This window comes from Equus quagga, chromosome 13, assembly GCF_021613505.1.
Source record: "Equus quagga isolate Etosha38 chromosome 13, UCLA_HA_Equagga_1.0, whole genome shotgun sequence".
Taxonomy (NCBI): Eukaryota; Metazoa; Chordata; class Mammalia; order Perissodactyla; family Equidae; genus Equus; species Equus quagga.
Genome location: NC_060279.1, coordinates 39,019,612 through 39,041,427, shown reverse-complemented (window position 1 = coordinate 39,041,427; position 21,816 = coordinate 39,019,612). Strand labels below are relative to the sequence as shown.

The following is a 21,816-nucleotide window of genomic DNA, read 5'->3' as shown; positions in this document are numbered from 1 at the left end:
TCCTTCTCGTACGCTGCTCACCTACACCCAGAAAATCATTAGAAGCCCGTGTCACAGGTCGAGAGCAGAGTGGATGGGTTCTTGGGAATGACTGATTGGAGGAGGTGCTAGAGGTTTGCATTGCAAGGCCTTTGGGGTGCCCTGAGGCCAGGGCTGCGGACTCTCTGGGCAGGTGGATGTCCCCTGCCTAGGTCCCTGCTGCTGCATATTGTCATCTCAAACCCTCTGGCCGTCCCATTCTGGGGGAGTTCTTTTGTTCCTCTCCACCTCCAAGGGGGAAATCCTGTAGCTGAAAGAGCACTGGGCACACCTTTCTGAAGCGGCCTTGCCCGGTTCTCCTGGATGTGCCATCCCCTGCCTCTGTTGTGCTGTGTTGCACAGCGCTCCCAAAGTGCTCATTCCCCTGGGTGACCTTACCACGTCCACTCTGCATTGTAGCTGCTCAGGGCGCTGGCCTGGGAGTCAGACGAACTCAGGTCTGGTGGCTGGCCCTGCCCCTTACTGGTGTGACCTTGGGGAAGTCCCCACCTGAGCCTGTTTGCTTATTCGTCAAGTGGAAGTAATAATGCCTGCCCCAAAAACCCAAAAAGCCTGCCTCACAGAGTTGTTGTGAGGATCAAAGGAGATGGAGAGCGGTTAGTGTAGGGCCTGGCACATGGTAAGTGTACGGTAAAAGCCAGCATTTCTCTTAGTCACCTGTGTCTCCAGGCCAAACCTGTCTCTTGAGCCCTAGATTCATGTCTGCTCAGCCCAGACATCAGCCCAGGTCCCCCCTCCTGTGCCTCACGCTCAGCACAACCCAAACCAAATACATCACTCGCCCTCGCCAACCTCCCTGCGTTCCTCTCCAGCGAAGGGCAGCACCACCCACCAGCCATCCGAGCCAGGACATCCCCGGGACGTCAGGCTGGACACCGCCCTCCCTTGGTTCAGGTCCTTGTCACGTCTTGACAGAATTCTTACAACAACCCCTCCTAACCCGTCTCCTGTCTCTGGTGTGTGAGCACCCATGAGTCCCCCACAGCACTGCCTCAGGCATCTTGCTAAATCACAAGCCTGCATCTGTCACGCCCCGACCTACAGCCGTGGCTCCCCATCCCTTTTCGGGTGGAGTTCACACCCCTGAGCTTGCTGAAGAGGCCTTCTCCAGCCGCCCGCCCACCTCTCCTTCGTGCCTGGCCCTTCCTCACGTGTCTCTTTCCCTCCAGGTGGACTGAACCTGGCTTGGCACTTTTGCATGTGTGTCCTCCCGTCCTCATGCCGTGTCTTCATGTGGTCATCTCCGCTCTTCCTTCCACGCTCATCTTCACATCACCTCCTCCCACATCCTCCCTGCCTGACCTCTGTGCCTAGCTCAGAGGTGTCTATACCATGGGACTTCACAGGTCTGTAACGTTTCAAAAAGAATTTTGGGATCAAATAAGGTTGCCAACTTTTAATTTTGCTAAGTAAGGATGTAAAATTAAACAATTAAGATGCTGGCCTGGTGGTGTAGTGGTTAAGTTTGTGCACTCTGATTCGACGGCCCAGGGTCCACAGGTTCGGATCCCGGGCGTGGACCTACACACTGCTCATCAAGCCACGCTGGCGGCGTCCCACATACAAAACAGAGGAAGATTGGCACAGATATTAGCTCAGCAACAATCTTCCTCACCAAAAAATAAACAATTAAATAAAAAGTAGCTATTGCCATTTACCATCACCATTGTTTCATGAAAGAGGATAAAACAAGAGCATAAGGTCAGAATGAAGGACACTCTGGCAACCTTATACCATGCGGAGATCCACGCTGCCTCGTCCGTATTTTCCTTTGGCCTCAGACTGATAGACTTCTCTGCAGACATCATGGGTGGTGTTTGGGACCCAGCTGGAGGTGATTTATTTCTCCTAAGGAGACTGTCAGCTCCTCGGTGAGAATTTTTGGTGTTTTGGGTTTTTTTTGCTCAAATGGAGGAGCAGTGATTAACCGTCTGGTTGGTGGTTTACAGGCTGTGAAGTGGAGGGCGGGAGGGAGCGAGCTCAGAGTGGAAAGTGCTGCCTGGCGCTGCCCGGCCTGTGGGTTCCCCCACCCCTTCCTGTGAGTCTCTGGCTTTGTGGTTCATCCCTCTCTCCTTGTTCCCTCATCTCTGCCACCCTCTGGCCTCTTTTTCTCTTTTTTTTCCCTCTTTATTCTCAGCCCACTCCTATTTTCCCTCTCTGTAGTCCAACCCCTGAGCCCCACCCATATCTTAACTGGTCATAATATACAATTTAAAAATATTTTGGGGGCCGGCCAAGTGGCATAGTGGTTAAGTTTGAGTGCTCCGCTTCAGTGGCCCAGGGTTCACAGGTTCAGATCCTGGGTACGGACCTACATACCACTTATCAAGCCATGCTGTGGCAGCATCCCACATACAAAATAGAGGAAGAGTGGCACAGATGCTAGCTCAGGGCCAATCTTCCTCACACACACAGAAAAAATCCAAACTGATAAATATTAAAAACAAAATTTTTGTTAGAAAAAAATGTTTTATGTTCTCTGTTCTTAATTTTGAGAGTCAGGTTAGTTTTTAAATACTGTGTGCCGGGCCAGTGCTAGGTCCTTTCAGCATGATCTCAGGTGATCTGTGCCGGAGGGAGCCATTCCTGTTGCTTAGAAATGAAGAAACAACATCTAAAAGAGGTTGTCTTGACCTTGACCAAGGTTACATATCTGGGATGAAGGCCTCTGCCATCTTTTGTATTGGATTTCTCTATTCCAAAACCCAAGTGAGCAAGCCCAAATCAATTCTCAACTTAACAGAAGTTTCTTGTTTTAAAAACTCATGTGAAAAAAAAAAGAACCAACAACAATAACTCATGTATTGTCTTCTATTCATCTCACTTATTGGATTATGGTCATTCATCATTCATTCATTTTGTTATGAATATAAAATACATCTTCCAATCTTGGAAATATTAATCCAGGGAAAGCACACAGCAGCAACCACTGTTAATGTTCCTAACAGTCTTTTTTTCCCAGTGATTTTCTATAATTGAAATTTTACTAACTACACGGTTTTTCAGCAAGATGCCGGCCTGTGTTAAGGTCTGAGTTTCAAACGATGAGTAAGATACAGTCCCTGAGTTTGAGAAATGTTCAATCTAGAGATAATTTTTTAAATAAAGAAAAAAAAATCATTCTTGGAGCCAGAAAGCTTTACCACTTATTTCTTACAAAACTTTGGGCAAGTTATTTAACCTCCCCATGCCTCAGTTTCCCCATCTGTACAGTGGGAATAACGACGATGCCCATCTCAGAGTATTGTTGTGAGGACTAAAGGAGTTAATTCATGTCAGTGGGTAGAGTGGCACCTGGCACATAGTGAGTGCTCAATAAATGTTAGATATTCTTGTCATTGTGGCTCTTGTTACCACCACCATTGTCACTGCCACTGTCACCTCCTGGCACACAGGGGGCACACGGGGGCCAGTGAATGATAGTGCCTTCCCCTCTTTTGTCCAATATACTGGCTGAAGTGGGGCGTTAGGAAATAGAAAGTACTTGAGGAGAAATAGAAAATACCTTTGTCTAAACAGAAGAAAAAGTGCTCCCTAATGTTGGCACTGTTCCATAGACTTTCTGAGCCCCAAGTTCTTTGTAAAATTGATAGAATAGCCCCTGCCTTGCATGATGCTGCGAGGGTTACGTGAGATGACAATACAGGCAAACGAGCCACCTGGACTGGCGTATGGTAAGCCTCAACAAAGGTTGCTGCAGGAAATATTAGTAATATTTTGTTAGTATGCTATTAATATGGTCAATCTAAGTTACTTTGCCCTGAGCCCGTTTCTTCATCTGTAAAATGGAAATGATTAGTATTAATAACAATGTAAAAGTTGCTCCACCTTCCATCTCAGGGAACAAAATGGTCTGAATCAGGGGTCCCCATGATCATCTTGGAAGCTTTTAAAAAGATCTTGTTATGTAAGACAATTTTATTCTGCATTAGAAAAATGTTATTCATCCTGGTAACATTCCTGGGTTATTTGAGATAAAATTCCAACCACTTTACTCCCGGAAATCTGAGCCTCTAAAGGTTAAACGTTCTTCTCTGGACCACAGGCCATGTTGGGGGTCAGAGCTGAGGGTGGAAGCTGTGTGGGTCTCCTTTTCTTCCTGAAACATCTCTTGGTGTGGGGTGCTTTTAAAACCCCTGGTGTCTGACTCCCATCCCCAAGGTCTTGAGGCCGCAGGTCTAGGATGGGGCCTAAAAGGCCACAGATGATGCTGAACATGGCCAGGCTTGGGAACCGCTGGACCAAATGACCGTCCATGGTCAGCCATGTTTTCTATCTTGTGCTGACCCCCATCCCCTGGTTTTAGCTTTCATTCTAGCACCCCCGTATCATTTCTTCATCCTTCAGTCGCCCCCTGCTATGCATCTAACTGCTCTCTGCTAAGCTGAGCTGGGAGGAACAGAGAGGAATAAGAGGCTGGGTCCCTCCGGTTTATTCTACGTTGAGTTTGGGCTAACTCTCTGTGTGACCTTGGACAAGTTGCTTTCCCTCTCTGGGCCTCTGTTTCCTCTTTGTACAATGGGTGAGACTGAACATGCTCTTATGTCCCCTCCAGTGATGCTAGTGTCTGTTTTTCTCCCCTCCTGGGGATGGCACACTCCCACCGAGAATTCTCTCCCGAGCAGAAGCAGGATCACCCTCTGCTCCACCCCCTTGTTGGTCCTTATGCTACTCCCAGCTCAGGGAGACTTGACATCTTTGTGTAAACCATTTCTGTGGTATTTTTAACTTCTTGATGGAAAAATGATGAACTGAAAAGAAAATATTTTAAAATCCAGAGCATTCCACCACTGCCTGTCACGGTTCAGCTCCTGGTCCCTTGGGCCCACGTTTGCGGCTGAGCCAGTCTCGTGTCAGTGCTCTCACTTTGATGCGTGGCCCCTGCTGCCTGGGGGTGTTCTGCAGAAACATGTTCCCATGGAGGAGGAGGGGCCTTGTCGGGTCGTCTGGTCCACATCCCTTCTCGGGCAAAGTGTACCAACCCACCCAGGCAGATGAGAACTTGTTTATTTTAAATTCTTTTTATTGCAGAAAGGTGCATAGAAGGAAATGAATGTTTTTAAAAAATTAAATTAAATTTTTTCCCCAGTTTTATTGAGAGATAGTTGACATACATTACTGTATAAGTTTAAGGCATACAGAAGGGTGATTTGTTTTACATATATTGTGAAATGATTACCACAGTAGGTTCAGCTAACATCCATCTTCTCAATTGTATCTTCTCTAGATACAATAAAAAGAAAAGAAAGAAGAAAAAAGGAAAACAATTTTCTCCTTGTGATGAGAACCCAATGATTTATTCTCTTAACAACTTTCCTGTATATCATACAGCCCTATTAGCTACCATCATCATAATCAAAATGTTAACAGTGCTTCTCTCTGGGCATGTGTATCCTTCCAATTTTTTCTTCCTGTGTGTAAATACGTATTATTGTATGTAATTTAATGTACAACAAATAATGATATAAATATGTTCCTTTAGAAACTTTGGATCAAACTATATGGACTTTTCCTAGCCTTGCATTTTTTATATATTACGTCCTTGACATTTTTCTAAAATATTTTTAAAGGCTATTGCAGTATATGGCTATGTCACAATTTATATAGCTAGTCCCTTATGGTTGTATATTTGGTTATTGCCAACATTATGCTCTTTTAAATAACATTGTGAAGAACTCTATTCTCCTTCTGCAGCCCATCAGGCAGGATTTCAGGGTCCATGAATCATTAATAATGACCCTTCCTTCTATCCACAGAACCCAGGAGCCCTGGAGTTGAGACTGAGGTGTCCCCGTCCACACAGGTGAGCTCATGTTCTTGTGAAAGAGTCAGGGCAGCAGTGCCTAAGGGTTAGGATGGTGGGCTGGCACCAGACAGGATTTGGTTCAAATCCCAGCTCTGCCACTTACTAAAAATGTGGCTGTGGGCAAGTTACCTGTCCTTTTCTTTTTTGAGGAAGATTAGCCCTGAGCTAACTACTGCCAATCCTCCTCTTTTTGCTGAGGAAGACTGGCGCTGAGCTAACATCCGTGACCATCTTCCTCTACTTTATATGTGGGACGCCTACTACAGCATGGCTTTTGCCAAGTGGTGCCATTTCCGCACTCAGGATCCGAACTGGCGAACCCGGGGCCACCGAGAAGCGGAACATGTGCACTTAACCGCTGTGCCACTGGGCTGGCCCCCTCACCTGTCCTTTTCAAGCCTCTGCAAAACAGGGTAATAGCAGTGCTCTTGCCCAGGGCCTTTGGGGCCAAGTAAATTGTGGAGCGGCGCTGGCCTGGCTCTCAGAACTGCTCTGCGTCTAGTGGCTGCTGTTTCATCTCTGAGCTTTTTGGGCACCACTGACGGCTTAGCTCATGACGCGGATTCAACTCATCCGAGCCCTTTCCCCCATGGACGCCTGGTGTCATAATTTTCTGGAAAGAGGATTACCTCTGAAGCTGCCTAACAAATCCTTGAGTAATCCAATTTCCCATGCAACTACATCTCCTCCTGTGGTCCTTAATTCCCTAAACGCTAAGCTAGGAGGCTTGGCCCCTTCTGGAGCTGGGCAGCACAGGGGAGGAGCCTGGGTCCCGCCCCTTACCCATATTCGATGCTGGACTGTCCAGGCATTGGCAGAAGCAGCTCCAGGTTGAAGCCCATTCTTCTGGGGCCAGAGAGCATCCAATACAGGGTGTAGGGGAACTGACACTGACTGAGAACTTGCCCAGCCCCACTAGGCTCTGAGCCTTGCATTTGCTATCTCATTTGATCCTTACGTTAACCTAGATTCAAGGTGCCAAGGATGGTCGTGCCTGCAAAGGAGTACAGCTGACAGCCACATGGATTAAGAAATATGCTCAAGGTTACATAGGTACTAAGTGGTGGATCCAGGATTCTAGTCTGTGCTTTTCCCAGTAAGTGGTGGTACCTCTGTCCTGGCACCAGACCCATGGGACAGCTGCTGCTTCAGCATATCTGTTGATATCTCCTCTGGGCAAGGTGCTGTGCCCTTCAGCTCTTGGTGGAGACGCAGTTGGGAAGAAATCCCCACCTTGAGCAGGGAAGGTGTAGATACAAATAAGGCCAATAATAGTGCAAAAGTTGAGAGTGATAGGTCAGAAATGGAGAGGTCCATGAGACAGAGAAAGGAATGCCTTGGGTGGATCAGGGAGCGGGTTAAGGAGAGGTGGCACCTGAGCTGGGTCCTGAATGATGGTGGAATCTGCTGAAATGGGCTTACAGTGAGGAATGTCTCTTTTAGGCATCTACTACTAATGAAGACAATGAAAATACTCTGTTTAAAGATTCTGCAAATGCAACAAGCCTCCCAGGTAAGGACTGGATATTTTTATATTCCTATGGTCTATGGGGCACAAAAGTCCTGTCTCTGTAGAAAGTCCTTTTTCATTTGGAAATGTTGGCAGAGGGCCAGTCTGCTTAATGGAAAAGGTCAATGGCAGAAATGTTCTTTTGTTACTTAATACATTCAAGTTTATATTGTTAGCTAAGATATAGTGAGGGGACCATAAAACAAATGTGACAAATCAGCAAAATATTTCAGAATTGGCCCAGAATACAAATGAGTGTGCTACAAACAAAATTACTGGAGTCTGAAATGGAACACCAGTGTGGGAGGAAGTGTAGAAGGAAATCTTTGTTTTGGGGGCCCTTGATTTTGCTTCTGTTTCTCTATACCTGCAAGACCGGGAAAAGTTATCAACATTTGCAGCAAGAAAGATTAGAGGGGCCAGCCCCATGGCCGAGTGGTTAAGTTCGCATGCTCTGCTTCGGCAGCCCGGGGTTTCGCCGGTTCGAATCCTGGGCACGGACATGGCACCACTCATCAGGCCAAGCTGAGGTGGCGTCCCACATGCCACAACTAGAAGGACTCACAACTAAACATATACAACTATGTACCAGGGGACTTTGGGGAGAAAAAGGAAAAATAAAATCTTTTTTTAAAAAAAGAAAGATCAGAGGTCCTATGTTTGTTTTCCCATGTGTATGGGACTCATGGAGTCCAGACTCCATAGGTTCAGTAGAGGAGCAGCTCCATCTGATGGCTTTTGGGCTTTCTGAGGAAGTCCTTGGCCTTGTTACCCTTACCTGGGCAGACTGCTGCCTGCACCTGCTGCTGGCTACCCATGCTGTGCCATCCTGGTTGCAAAGCCTTTCCTAGTGCAGGGCCCCTGGGGAGGACCTACTAAATGCCTGGGGCTACGCTCTGCCTGCACAGCTGTAGACTCAGAGAACTGAACCCATCCCTGCTCTCCAGGAGTCTACAGTCCAGTGGACAGGCTCTGGCAGAGAGTAAAGTAGCAATCGTAACAAAGAGCAGAGTGTGAGATAAGCCAAAAAGGAGGCATGGAGAAACTGTGGAAATTAATAAAAGAAGTCTTAACCAAATGGGAGTCAGGAAGACCTGTAGGAGGAGCTCTTATGCCCTGTCAGACATCAATTACAGAGTGGCTTGCATCTTGGACAGGAAGTAAAACTACTTTACTACTGAAGGAAGATTTCTCTCCCCACCTGGCAACAGCCCAGCCAATGAGAAGCTGTTGCCACCCAGAACTGCTACTTTCCCCCAGTGGCCTTTAGAACAGCCCCTCCCTACTCCCCCTTTTTCCTTTATAAAAGCAGCTCCCCTCTTAAAGATTTTATTTTTCCTTTTTCTCCCCGAAGCCCCCCAGTACATAGTTGTATATTCTTTGTTGTGGGTCCTTGTAGTTGTGGCATGTGGGATGCTGCCTCAGTGTGGCTCGATGAGCAGTGCCATGTCCGCACCCAGGGTCTGAACCAACGAAACCCTGGGCCGCCAAAGCAGAGCGTGTGAACTTAACCACTCGGCCACGGGGCCGGCCCCAAGGCAGCTCCCGTCTTTTGTTTTCTGGTTTTGCCTGTGGTTTGCCATAGCATGCACATCCAGAATTGCAATGCTTTTGGCTTTTCCCAAATAAACTTGTTTTGAGGACAAAATAACAGGCAAATTTGCTTTTTAAGTTGACAGAAGCAAAGTGGAATTTAGAGACTTGAGAGAGCATGTTGAGTTGGGGGAGTCACAGAAAGCTCATGGGCCTTGAATAATATGGGTGGATGGTCCGGGCAGCAGTTCAAGAGCTGCTGTGGAGGAGGGACCCTCCGGTATGCCTCATCCACTCTCACTGATGATCTCATCCAGCTCCATGTCTTTAAAGACTCCTGGGGCCTGATGACTCCCAAACTTCTGTCTCCTTCCCTGATCTTTCCACTAAGACCCAGACTCACGTATCCACTGCCTGGCTGACAAGTCTACCTGGATACTTACTAGAAATCTGAAACTTAACATGGTTGACAGAATGCTTGATGCCTTCCCACATCTCCCCCCCAAATCTTTTCTTCTCCATCCTCCTCATCTCAGTAACTGGCACCATACTCTATGGGTTTCTCAGGCCCGGGAGAACAGGCATGCTTCCTCTTCTACCCCTCACCCCATGTCCAGTTCCCCAGCAGGTCCTGTCGGTTGTACCTTGAGACATGTCCAGAAGCTGACCACTTTTCACCACCTCCCCTGCCAACACCTGATCCAGCCACTGCTGTCTCTCCTCCTGCAGGACTTTAGGAGCTGCCTGCTGGCCCACTGGCTTTTAGTCTTAACCTCGAACAGACTCTTCCTCTTCTAGCAGCCAGAACGACTCTTGAAACACAAATCTAAGCTGTCCCTGTCTCACACCATCTTCCCCAGAATAAAAGCCAGAGTCCTGATGGAGGTCCCAGTCTCTATGGAATCGGGCTCCCTATCTCTAGATCTCGCCGCCTCCATTCTCTCTCTCACCCACCCTTCCCTCCTTGCTCTTCCACTCATGCTCTACCTCAGGGCCTTTGTACTTGCTGCTTGCTGTGCCTGGATGCTCTTCCCCCAGCCTCCAGGTGGCCAGCTCCTTTATACATCCAAGCCTCTGCTCAAATACCCCCTTCTCGGGGAGGCCTTTCCCCACTACCCCATGTGATGGAGCCTCCCCGCTGTCACTCTCTCCCTATCCTGTGCTTTGCTTTTCATCATGCCCTTGTCATTACTGATGTCATATTACATACTTGTTTGTCTGTATCCCTTTATTAGAATGTAAGATCCAGGAAGGCTTTTCTGTCATCCTTTTCTCTGTAACCATGAGACTTAGAACAAAGACTGGCATGTGATAGACAGTGAATAAATATTTGTTGAACAAAAGAAGGAACAAATACATAAGGTGATGGAATACTAGTAAATGGGTAAGCCAAGCATACTGCTTCCTTTAAATGGCTGTCTGCCAAGAGATGTGGGACATACTCAGAGAAACCTGTTCTTGCAGTCAATGCTCCCTCCCAATCTGGACTCATGGCAAAGCCTGCATCCACTGGGCACCTGAAGTGATGACTGGCAGGCGGCATCTTCACCAGCAGGGGCAGAGGACCTGAATCCCGAGTCCATGGGACTGCAAATGTAGTCATGCCCTGCATAGTGACGTTTCAGTCAACAGCAGACCATATATGACGGTGGTCCCATAAGATTAGTACCGTATAGCCTAGGAGTGTAGTAGGCTATACCGTCTAGGTTTGTGTAAGCACTGTAGGGAAGAAAGAAATTTTCCTCTACCCTTCTGGTTTCTTCTGATCTAATAATTAAATTGACATGAGACAGGTTAGCAGGAGAAAAACAAACAAAAGTTTAATAACATGTATACATGGGAGAAACCCAGGAAAACCCAGTAACTCCCCCAAATGGCCGAAGCCCTCCCCTTGAATTCCATCCTCAGCTAAAGACAAAGGAAGATGTTGGGGGTGGGGAGAGTCAGAGACTTCAAAGGGAAGGAAGGCAATTCAGGTAGGTGAAAAGGAGCAAATGTTTGGAAAATAAGTGTTTGTCTGGCTGCACAGAAACAGTAGAACACAGAGGGAAGCCCAAAAAACAGGCTTTTCGAGGTTCCTCCCTGTCTACCACCTGGTTCACAATATGCTAAGGTGATAGCTCGATTCCTGAGATGGGTTTTCTTAATCTGAATTCTTTTAGGCACTTAGGGGGAGGTAACCAGAAAACTTTGTGAGTCTTTTGTTTCTTAAAAATAATCAGCATAAAATAATCCTCATGTCAAAGAGACTCATTTTGGGGTGCCAAATTTTGTTCCCTTTCAATACACTTTATGATATTCACAAGATGACAAAATCATCTAATGGCTCGTTTCTCAAAACGCAGCCCTGTTGTTAAGTGGCGCATGACTGTATCTGCCTTCTCAGCAGGAGAGATTGATGGTCTGGCTTAGACGTACTCTCTGTCCAGTCCAGGTCTCCCTCTGGCAGCCGTGGGCAGGAGCTTTCCGTGGAAGGACATGGTTGCTTGTGAAGCTAGTTTGTTCTTTCATTCATTCAAAGAAATATTTTGGTGAGCCTGCTTTGTGCTAGGCACTGGGTGAGCAGTTGGGAGAGTAACAGCGAAAGAGACACATGTGGTCCCTGTATTCAGGGAGCTCAGTATAGAGGTGGAGCTGGAGAAGTCAGCAGGTGGGGCACTTACCCAGCTTGGAGTGGGGCCACTTCTCAAAGGAAGTGACATCACCTCATCTGAGACCCAAAGGCCAAGGTGGGACTGGATAGCCAAGGGGGCCATGAAGGTGGGCAGAGCATTCCAGGAGAGAAGAGAGAATATATGGAGTGCCTTTGGAGGAGAAAGAACATGGCGTGTGGAAGAACTAGTGAAGCTTGTATGGCTGGGGCTTGAGTACCAAGTGGGGAGACTGGCAAGAGATGACACCTCAATGGAGAAAACTGCACCCAAATACTTGATTTAAAGCACCTGAGCCTCCCTGATGTCGTCCTCAATGGAGCTGCCATCAGTGAGGTCCCCAAAGCTTCTGTTTCTCGCACCCCCTCTATGCCTTGTAGGGGCAGGCTGAACGCCACTAGAAAAGTCACTCTGAAAGTGAGTGGGAGTCTGTGGCTGGCCGCAGGAACTCAGAAGCTCTGAGCTTGAGGTGTACCTCTTGCCAAGTGGTGGAATCCTGGGGTCTTTCAGAATTATGCTGGGGGTGACTCTTCCAGTGTTGGCTTTGGCCAGAAAACTGGCAAGCCTCTCAAGTGGTCTGATGGTTAGCAGAGCTGTTTCCTTCTCCAGGCGTGTTTCCTTCTCCAGACTTCTCCAAAAGTCTTGAGGCTTTTGACAGCACCAGCTGAGTGGGGTTTTTTTCTTCTTTTCTTCCCTCTGCTCCTCTTCCTCTTCTTTTTGTTCATCTTCTTTTTATTTCTAGTGCAAGATTCTTCTTTGACATCACTGCCCACATTCCTGGTGGCTGGAGGAAGCCTGGCCTTTGGAACGCTCCTCTGCATTGGCATTGTCCTGAGGTGAGATGGCTCCTGGGGGTGGCCCTGTGATGTTCTCATTTTCTTATCTAGCTGGCTTTGCCTGTGCTAGGATGGTGGCAATGGGTTGGAGAGCCATGAGTGGATTCAAGATATGTTTTAGAGGTAACATTGACAAGATTTGATGACAGATTAGATGAGGAGAATGAAGGAGAGGGAAGAGTCAGTCTGACCTCAAGCTTCTGGCTTCAGCAATTGGGCAGATGGTGGTGTCATTCACTAAAACTGGAAACACTAGAGGAAGAAGACCTGAGGGAAGAGCAGTGATTCTCCTTTGGAACCATGGAGTGTGAGGAGCCTGAGAAAACCCCAAGTGGACGTGTTTGGCAGACAATTCGTCTTGTTGCCAGTGTGTAGATGGTAGTTGGAGCCATGGGAGAGAAAAGTTGTGTAGAGGAGGAGGAACTGAGAAAGGGGTAAGAAGGGGTGGCCTGGGAGGGAGGAGAAGAACCAGGAAGACCTGGTTGTGAAAACTGAGGGAGAGACTGTGTGTTAGGTACTGAAGAAACACCTTAGGCTCTGGGATTACAATGGAACATGACCTTTCCTCTCCTCCAAGAGCCATACTAAAATGACGACAGTACCACGGAGAAGCACCACAACAGAAGTGTGTACACAGGTCAATCTGAGGTACCTGGCCAGACCTCCTTAGGAATATTCCGTATCTCAAAACAAGCAGACCTAGAGAGTCACCTTTAAGTGCTGGGTCCTAGTGCTCTCCCCTGCCATGGTTGGGAAGCACTCAGGCTGAGCTGGTGTCCTGGCCGCTGCAGCACAATGCTCGTTTCATCTCAGTCTTTCTCTCCATCCGATCGTTAGTGTTATCTTTCACTCCCAAGGATGCAGAATAATCAGCTAACAGTCGTCCCAGTGAATGGACAATAAAGAAAACTTACGATGTTCAGGATTTTACAGCAGAAGCTCGCAATTTCACATATGCTGAAGGCCTAAAAGTAGTCAGACTGGGCCCTGGCTTTGGGCAGTGGTTAATTATGATAATACAAGTGGAGGAGAAACTTCCCCCTGACCTTCCTTTCTCTTAGCTCGTGTGTAACTTTCAAGGGACTCTAGTTGGTGATTGTGAGAGGTGGGCTTTGAGGGTGTTTAGGAAGGAAGGGTAAGACCTTGGCAGGGAGCTTTCCACACATTAGCTCATTGGATCTTCACAGTGACCCTGAACTAGCTTGACCACCAAGGTGGTCTGGGTTGGAAGATTAGCAAGATGACAACTCAAACTGTGTTCAGGGTTGTTTTTACTTCGATTTTCCAATGAAATAGTGAGTAAAATTTCCAAAGGGTGTGCAAGAGATAAGGTTCCTAATGAATAGAGGTAGCTCCTTGTAGGAGCCTTCCATACCTTCTCTACCTTTGGGCCAGTGGGGGCCATGCCTACAGTCAGAGGTCTTCCTACTGCCTTCTGAAGGATTCCTTGCCTCACCTCAGGCACAGACTTCTGTGTTCTATTTCTATTTGTACATCAGTAGGGCTTCAACAGGCCTTTCTCATAATTTACCGGAGATCCTATAGAGTAAATATCATGATTTCCACTTCACAGATGCGGAAACTAAAGCCGAATGAGGTGGCATGAGTACAGCTAGTAAGGGTAAGGCCAAGATTGAAACCCAAAGCTCATGCTCTTTGAATAGGGCCTTAGGGGTCATTTAGTCAAATTCTCTAATTTTACAAATAAAGAAACAGCCCTGAGAGGTAAGATGACTTGCCCAAGGACACACAGCTTGTTAATAGCAGAGCCAAAACTAGAACTCTTGTCCTGAAAGTCCCTGCCCACTGTGCTAGCCTGCTGTCAGCTAAGAGCTGGCCCCAGTCTGTGCTATCAATGCACTGTTGACCAGTGGCACCGTTAACGAGCAGCGCCATCTTGGTGTGCTGTTAACCACTAACAGAGAAGTGTTAGGTTGAGAACTGACCACAGTGCTCATCGCAGTCCTGCTGGTGGGGCTTGGACACTGGCTGGTTGCTCCACGACCAGAGTCTCCAGAGGCACAAAGAGGGCAAATGCCCTGTGCTGAGAATGTGTCAGTAATTTATTTCCTAGCCTGGTGAGTTTCCATTTTCTCCTATAGAAGGCAAATTTACTTGAAAGAGGCCAGTTATTTCAAGTGATAAAAACCCTTCTACTCCCAAAGTCCCTCATATCAAGAGAGGGGTACAAGCTTAGAGACACCATGGGAGTCTGGGAGTGCCAATATGGCTGAACCACAGTGACCGTTGGAATGGCCACATTACATCAAGCAGAATGTGAGAGGCCGGTTGAAGTCCATCCTGCCAGTCCATGATACCATATTTTTCTTTTTAATACATTTATTTTGTCTCTAGCAAAGCGTAGTATTTTCCTAAATATTTTTCCAGCTACGTCAGTGATAATTTTTAAAAATTTAAATATGCCATTGGAAAAAGGTATACCATCTTCTTAAATGGATGTTATAACTTACAGGGCCAGTTCTCCGCACCCCGCTTCCTATGGCCCCTCGATTCTCTATTTTATGCTATCAGGCACTGGGAAAATAGGATTCTCACAGCAGAAAATTCGTTTTCTGCACGTTTATTTAGAATGACTATTAGGTGAGGACTCCCTATGTATATGCCTGTGATTTAAATGGTTTTGTATTAAACGTAGAGTCTCATTCCAATATTTTAAAATCACAGACTCTCCCACCTCCACAGGGGGCTTTCCTAGTGTCTTGGGCCACGGAAGTGGTTGGGGGCTGTGAGTACCCTTGTGGCCTTGGGGGTGGGGTCACTTCCTCTTGCTAGGTCTTAGTCTTTACACCTTATTTTTTTTAAAAGAGTAAGGATTATTATGATTGTTTTTAAAAAATTTCTTTTAGCTGCGGAGCCTTTTCTTTAAACAAAACATTCTGAAGCCCAAATGTGTAAAATAGAGGAAAGGTGGAGGCTGAGGTACAGATGAAGTCTGACAGCTCAGCTGTGGGTTCCTTCGACCTGCCTGGCACCCTCTCCAGCCCCAGGCCCTGCTCAGACCCCTGCCCAGGTCAGGACAGTGCCGGCTGTGGACACCCCCCAGGCTGCTGGTTTCAGCGGCCCCTTGGAGCTTAGTGATTTTCAGAAAAGGTCTCATTCACTCCTCAAAATATTTCAAAAGCAGGAAAGCTTATCTTTCTCAGTTACGTATCCAGTTGCTTTGAAAAAAACTGAGGGCAGAGACTGCTTTTCATATTAGGTAACATCAACAAAGACTTAAAGAAAAAATTACGTGATATATAATTATTTGCTAATTACTGGCAATTTGCTAAGTACTGACAAATAGAAAGAAGGAAAAAAATCGTACATTATCCAAAGACAGCCACTGTTAATTTTTAAAATGTGAATGTGATCAAAGCATAACAGACATACAGAAAAATGCACACGTCATAAGTGTATGGTTCCATGAATTTTCACAAAGTGAACACACCCATGTAATCAACACTCAGATCAAGAACACTTTATATTTAGATGAATTTCCTGAGTCTTTTTCCTCTGCATAGTTTCTTCTTGTTTGTTTTTATGTAACCATGATTTTTCTGTATCTACAACTCTGAGTTCTGCCTTTTAAATTTAGCATTAATTATAAAATAAGCAATTTTTTCACGTTACAAATTCTTTGTAAACCTCACTTTCCTAGCTGCTAACTTCTCCATTACTCAGATATACCCAAATTCATTTAACCAACCTCCTGTTATTGGGCATTGGCGTTGTTGTTTTGCTTTTATAAACAACGCTGTGTTGAACATCTTCATGCGTAAGGCTTTTTCCATAGCTATTTTATTTCCTTAGGGTATAGTCCCAGAAGTGGAATTCCTGGGACAGAGTCTGGATATTTTGCAATCCAGAGTGTAATGACTCTGTCCTCTCACGAGGGAGGAGAATTCCACCCAGGGACCCAGCAAAGCTCCAGTCAGCACCCCTGCTGGGCTCCCTGCCTGTGTGGTGCCTGAATAATGAAGCTCGAAGTGACATTTTGCAGCTTGTTTATTCCATTTGGATAGCAGGCTAAGAGCCAATGGCAGATTTGGAGCCAACTATCAATTATTTATCATAATAAGCACAGGAATAGCCTGTCGATATAAAAAGAAATCCAAGGAAAATCCCTAAACCTTGTTTTTGACATTGGTTTCCCCTCCTCCCTCCCAGCCCTTCCTGGAGTAGCTGACATTTGGTGACATTGAGCAAGACCACCTTGCTCCCACTTTGGGGTTCTTAAGCAGTAAGTTAGTGGGCACCAAAGCGGGAAGCGGGGGAAGGAGGTGAGCTGCCCTGGAGAAGCTGAATGGCCCCTTCATCAGGGAGACCTGACTGTACCTCTGAAGATTGCTATCACCGTCTCATCTTTCTTTGGGCTGTCAAGTGACTTCTCAGTTACTGAGCCCTGGCTTCGGGCCCAGTGCGGAGCAGTGTGAACGAAGCTGTGATCAGAGAGATGCCTATCTCCTTCCTGTTTAACATCGACCTTCCTGTCAGATGAGTCACTTGTGCCCGAGTGGTGCCCACGGCTGGCTCTGTGAGAACTCGCCAGCATGGTGGGAGTGGACCCAGAGGGGCAGGGAGAAGAGGGGAGGATGGGAATGTTGGAAGCCAGAGGAGCAGGAGGGCTGTTGAGGGAGCAGTGCAGCCCTTTTCCTGCTGTTAAATGGCAGCTGCAAACAATCTGTCTCTTGCCAGCCTTAATTTGACTGAGACCCATTTTCCTTCCCCTCTGAAAGAATCCTCTCTTTTTTAAGTAAATGGATTTGGGACTGATGATGTATACCTATGGGCATCCTCTGGAATAGGACAAATTAAGTTCTCGGTGCTATAAAGGGACATTCAAGGCCACGTGTGCCTCAGTTTCCCCATTTGTAGATTGGACCTGCAATACACACCTATTCTCTTGGGCTGTTTTTGAAGCCCCCAACTCTTCAGAGTATTGTATAATCCCTGGTGACAAAAACGGCTGATGGAATAAATAGTTATCCATCTTTTGAGCTGAAACCCGAGAGTGCCAGCCTACCAGGGCTACCAGCTGTTGGTGTTTTTCACTCATGTTCATCACAGGGTGAACTAAACATCTGTGTGGCTTGTCTTTGTGTGTGAAGGTTCAAGAGGACGTGGAAGCTGCAGGCTCTGAAAGAAGGCAAGACGGGCATGCATCCGCCGTATTCCTTGGGACAGCTGGTCCCTGAGAGGCCCAAGCCCACCCCAGTGCTTGTTCCCCTCATCTCCCCGCCAGTGTCCCCCAGCAGCCCCGAGTCTGACAACACCCCGAGGCACAGCCGACCAGATGCCAGGGGCCCACAGAGCCCCTATGACATCACCAACAGAGACTACTTCTTCCCCAGATAGCTGGCTGGGTGGCACCTGGCAGGTTGCGGTGTCAGACCTGCTGAACTGTGTGGATGACGAAACAAAAGCTGGCTTTAGCAAAAGACGCTTCTCACTGCCATTCCAGCTCATCTCAGGTGCGTGGGGCCTCTGGCTTCACAGTTACAGAAGGGCCTCACAGAAGGTTCTACGCTGGGTAAAAATAGGTTTGCTGCATCTGTTCAGAAGGAAGAGGTGGCTGAGTGTTGGAAACACCCTTCCCCAAATGGCCTGCTTACAGCGGTTAGGGTGAACTCAGGCCCTGTGAACGGAGTGGTGTCAGACTCTACTGAACGCTCAGGTAGAGCCGGGCGGCCGCAGACACCTTGGACTCCCCTGGCTTGGTGTGGAGAAGCCACTGGCCACCTGCACACCCCGACAGATCTCCGCAAGCTGCACCCTCAGGCAGGTGGGATGGATTTCCAGCCAAAGACACCCCCCTCCCCCAGTCGCCCGTCCCCTGGCCCACTGCACAGTCTCAAACTCTTGAAACCCACGTGCCTTCACAATTCTGTCTTCTGGGCCTGAGGGCGGCTTTTCTTAAACCACGGAGGCCTGGGGGAAGCCCTCACCTGCCGTTCTTCCCCCCACCTGAAAACAGCGGAGAGGGAGGTGGGTGGTATCTCAGGGCCTGATGGTTTGAAATGGATTTATGATTAGTTCCTCATTAGCGTTTTACTAACTGTGAATGATAATCCTAGGCGCTTGCTGAATCCAGCAGCGACTGCATGGGCTCAGTTTCCCTCTTGGGATCCCAGGACTTCAGGAGGAGAGAAGCAGGGAGGAGAGAGGAGAGTGGGGACAGGGTCCCACGTTCATGGTAACGGAGCTGAGGGGGACGTGGCCTCTGCAAACCGGAGTTCTCCATCCTCCCCCTCCCCTGCACCCCGAAAGGAGGACTGGCTTTGGGAGGGGCCTCTGCCAGGGGTGAGATCAAAATTGTGTTCCTCCAGCTTTGTTTATTTTGTTTCAACTGAGCCTGAGTAACTAGGGAAGATAATATTTATGTGAAAAGACAAAAGAACCCGGCCAGAATGTATTTTAATCTGGTATTTAAAAACTGCTGACTATTTTATCTCGAGAGGGTGGAAGAGCCAGTGTTAGCTGAGTGTCAGTATATAAATAACTTGGGGGAAAAGCACAATAACTTTGTTCAACAGAAAACTGAGTCAAGAGAAAAAGGAGGAGAAAAAAAGATTTTCCCCTATTAGAGAAGAGGCTCTGGTTTCATTCTAAATTTTGTTTTTGTCTTAACAAGCGAAAAAGTAGTCTATCTCTTCTCTAATTTAGGGGAAAAGCAGCTTGTTACTACTCCCCCAGGCAGCTGTGAAGGAGACAGTGTCCAGCTCCCTGGCGTAATGTGTAATATGGGGAAGCCAGCCTCCCACGATCGCCAGCTGAAAATCCCCACCGCTGAGAGCCGTGAGCCTTCCGTTATCAGAGGGGGATTCATTAAACAGAAACAACCCCTTACCTTGGTGCCTTCCTCTTTTGGTTAGTTCCTGGAATTTGATTCAATTTAGCTGGTATTGAAGCACCCGCTAAATGTCTAGGCCTGACTCTCTGACTAACCATTTCAGCTCACTTTTCTATCCAGGCTTTGAAAATTCACTGATGTTAGTGGTTACCCAAACAAGGACCTCAAGTATCCTGGGGTGTCCCAGAATGAAGCTGTGATGAAAATCAGTCGTGTATCCACGGACTAAAAGTTTGCCAGACCACAAAACTTCTGTAGGTACCCTTTTAGAAAAACCACCACCAGCAGCAGACAGGTGGCAAAAAAGATGAAAATGATCCTGTTTTATTTACTTTTTGCCAGGTTCAAACTGTTACTATCTTGGGCAAGTAGTGATTTTCGTTGCTGGCTTTGTCTGTAAGTTTCAGACCCTGCGGCTGCTGCTTTCGGCAACTCATCTTAAGTTGACAAAAGTCAGGCAGGTGGTTTTTCTTTATTTCTGTAAAATTTCTTTGAGAACAGCAAAAATGCTGTTAAAGGGAAATATAAAAAATGAGAATCTGCATGAGAAAGGGTGATTCTGTGCCACGGTTCTTTAACTCTTTGCAAGTTTTTACCCACATGTAATATTACCAAAGCCAGGCAGAGCCGTGCTAGCGGGAGATGTGAAATCAGATAGCTCATTATTGCCGAGAGCTAGGCAGCTTTGATCTCCAATTGTTATTGCTTTCATTATTATTGTAACGGAACTGCTTTTTTTTTTTTGTAGTGAAGAGGGTTTTTTTCCCTTTATGTTTTTATAAGCTAGTATAAATGAAGGAAAAGTATTTGTCTTCTCTGGGTCGTAGGCCTTGCTCACTGTACACAGGGAAACACCCTAAGCTTTCTGTGTCCTCGAATCTATGGTCAGTGAACGTGTGTTTCAAGCCACGGGTCATTCTTACCTGTGTTTCTGCAGCACACGTGCTGCCTTTTATCCTCACCTGATACATCCATGTAGCAATCTGCCACGCAGCCGGATGTGAGATGTTGGGACAGTGATAACTTCTGTTGAACATGGCAGTTTATCCTGCTGGGTGGGAAAAGTTGAAAATATGCTGGTTCAAGGTCTAGAGTCAAGTGGTCATTAATTCTTGTAGCATTAATGAAATATTTTTTAAAAAAATGTCCAGGGGGTGGCATTGAATGTATCTCCGAGAGCTCTTGGCTCTCATGGAGCCTCGCCCCTGGATTTGTTCACCAGACGCTGGGCTCACACTGGGTCTCCCCGGTTTCCGTGCTGTCCCGGAGGGAAGGAAACACCATTTCAAGGTGTGGAATCTGCTGTGGGAGCCCACCTGTGCTGACTGGGAGTGGTCATGGTTTGTGGGTTTCCTGCAGAATGTTCAGGAATGCCTCGCCCAGCTGCTTTGGTGCTAAGCCTCATGGAAGGCAGTTAAGACTGACCCAGTTGGGGAGGAGTCGGACACGCAGCTTCAAGTGAAGTTGGTGAGAAATTTATCTTAATTTGGAGAAGCAAGGCCAACCGGTGGCCCTTTGGAGCGTGAGCACTGAACCTGGCTTTCCCGGGCGGCAGCCGGCAGTGGGGCCATTGTGGGGAGTTCGGGCCAGCTGGCTAGGGTTCTGTGCCAGACGCTCCTGAACGTCCCCTAAAGCTCCTTCCAGCATCATGTCCTCGGTGTGGCCTGGCACCAGCCAGTTTCTATGGCAACCTTAATGATTATTAAGGAAGATTGTCAGTTTTATAACATATGCTAAACAAAGATCTACTTTAGAAGGAAAGGATTGGAACAGCATGTCACAGGGCTGTTAATTAATGGAGAAACCATATTTGGATGGAGAGCACACATCTGTTAAATAGAATACCTCAACTTTACATTGTTGTTTTTTTTTTTTTGTAGAGAAATAATAGTTTTTTGTTTTTATTTTTTTACCTAATTACCTGAAAGCAAATCCCAAAGGCTGATGTCTGTATATGGGGCGAAAGGGTCAGTATGGTATATTTTTCAATGTTTTTCTCTTTTTACCAGCTACTTTGCATTTAAAGTGAAAATTGTAAATGTTTGAAATAAATACTTTCTAAAAATACGCTTGAGAGATAATGATGTTTTGGGTACCTGGGTCATTTAAGAAAAGACATGCGTGATTGCTGAGTGGACAGGAGTGAGGAAAGACGGGGTTTAAAATTAGGTAGGACCATTTCGGGGTGGGCTTCCCCTTAATGCGCCATTGAATTACCTCTGGAAAAGATCAGATAAGTTCAAGAAATAAGCAGCCGTTTCTCCAAAGACTGTAATTATGAAAATATTTCCCAAAATGAGTCCTGGGGTTTCTGGAAGGGGTGGGGTGCTTCTGTCACGTTTACCATCATTACCAGGTGATGGACGTGTGGGGAAGGAAAAGGGTCATTCACCCAAAGACTGTTTATTGGACAGGGGGTGTTCATGGTCTCACAAAGCAACTCTGCATCCCTGATCGTCAGATAGGCTGACTCCGTCCCCTATTGAAATGGGTCTTAGGTAGGAGAAACTTGGGACAAAGCCATCCCACATCTTCCAAACAGAGGAAAGCCGTCGTGTGGATGCTTTGTGGATAAGAGTTGCCGTGTA

At 47.0% G+C, this 21,816-nt stretch overlaps 1 protein-coding gene across 6 annotated transcripts in view; it reads left to right on the top strand.

The window, feature by feature from the left end:
• Positions 1 to 21,295, top strand: part of IL6R (interleukin 6 receptor) — a 51,740-nt gene extending 30,445 nt beyond the window's left edge. For 4 of the 6 annotated variants that reach the window (XM_046681829.1, XM_046681833.1, XM_046681831.1 and 1 more), the window contains 5 exons: positions 1,209 to 1,385; positions 5,796 to 5,842; positions 7,289 to 7,358; positions 12,282 to 12,375; positions 17,487 to 21,295. In XM_046681829.1, coding sequence (XP_046537785.1) covers positions 1,209 to 1,385; positions 5,796 to 5,842; positions 7,289 to 7,358; positions 12,282 to 12,375; positions 17,487 to 17,733 — 635 coding nt within the window. In that variant the 3' untranslated portion in view covers positions 17,734 to 21,295. Of the gene's footprint in view, positions 1 to 1,208; positions 1,386 to 5,795; positions 5,843 to 7,288; positions 7,359 to 12,281; positions 12,376 to 16,545; positions 17,447 to 17,486 lie in introns of those variants that run through there. The other 2 variants (XM_046681835.1, XM_046681830.1) reach the window with 2 other exon arrangements.
• The last annotated feature ends 521 nt before the right edge of the window (positions 21,296 to 21,816 follow it).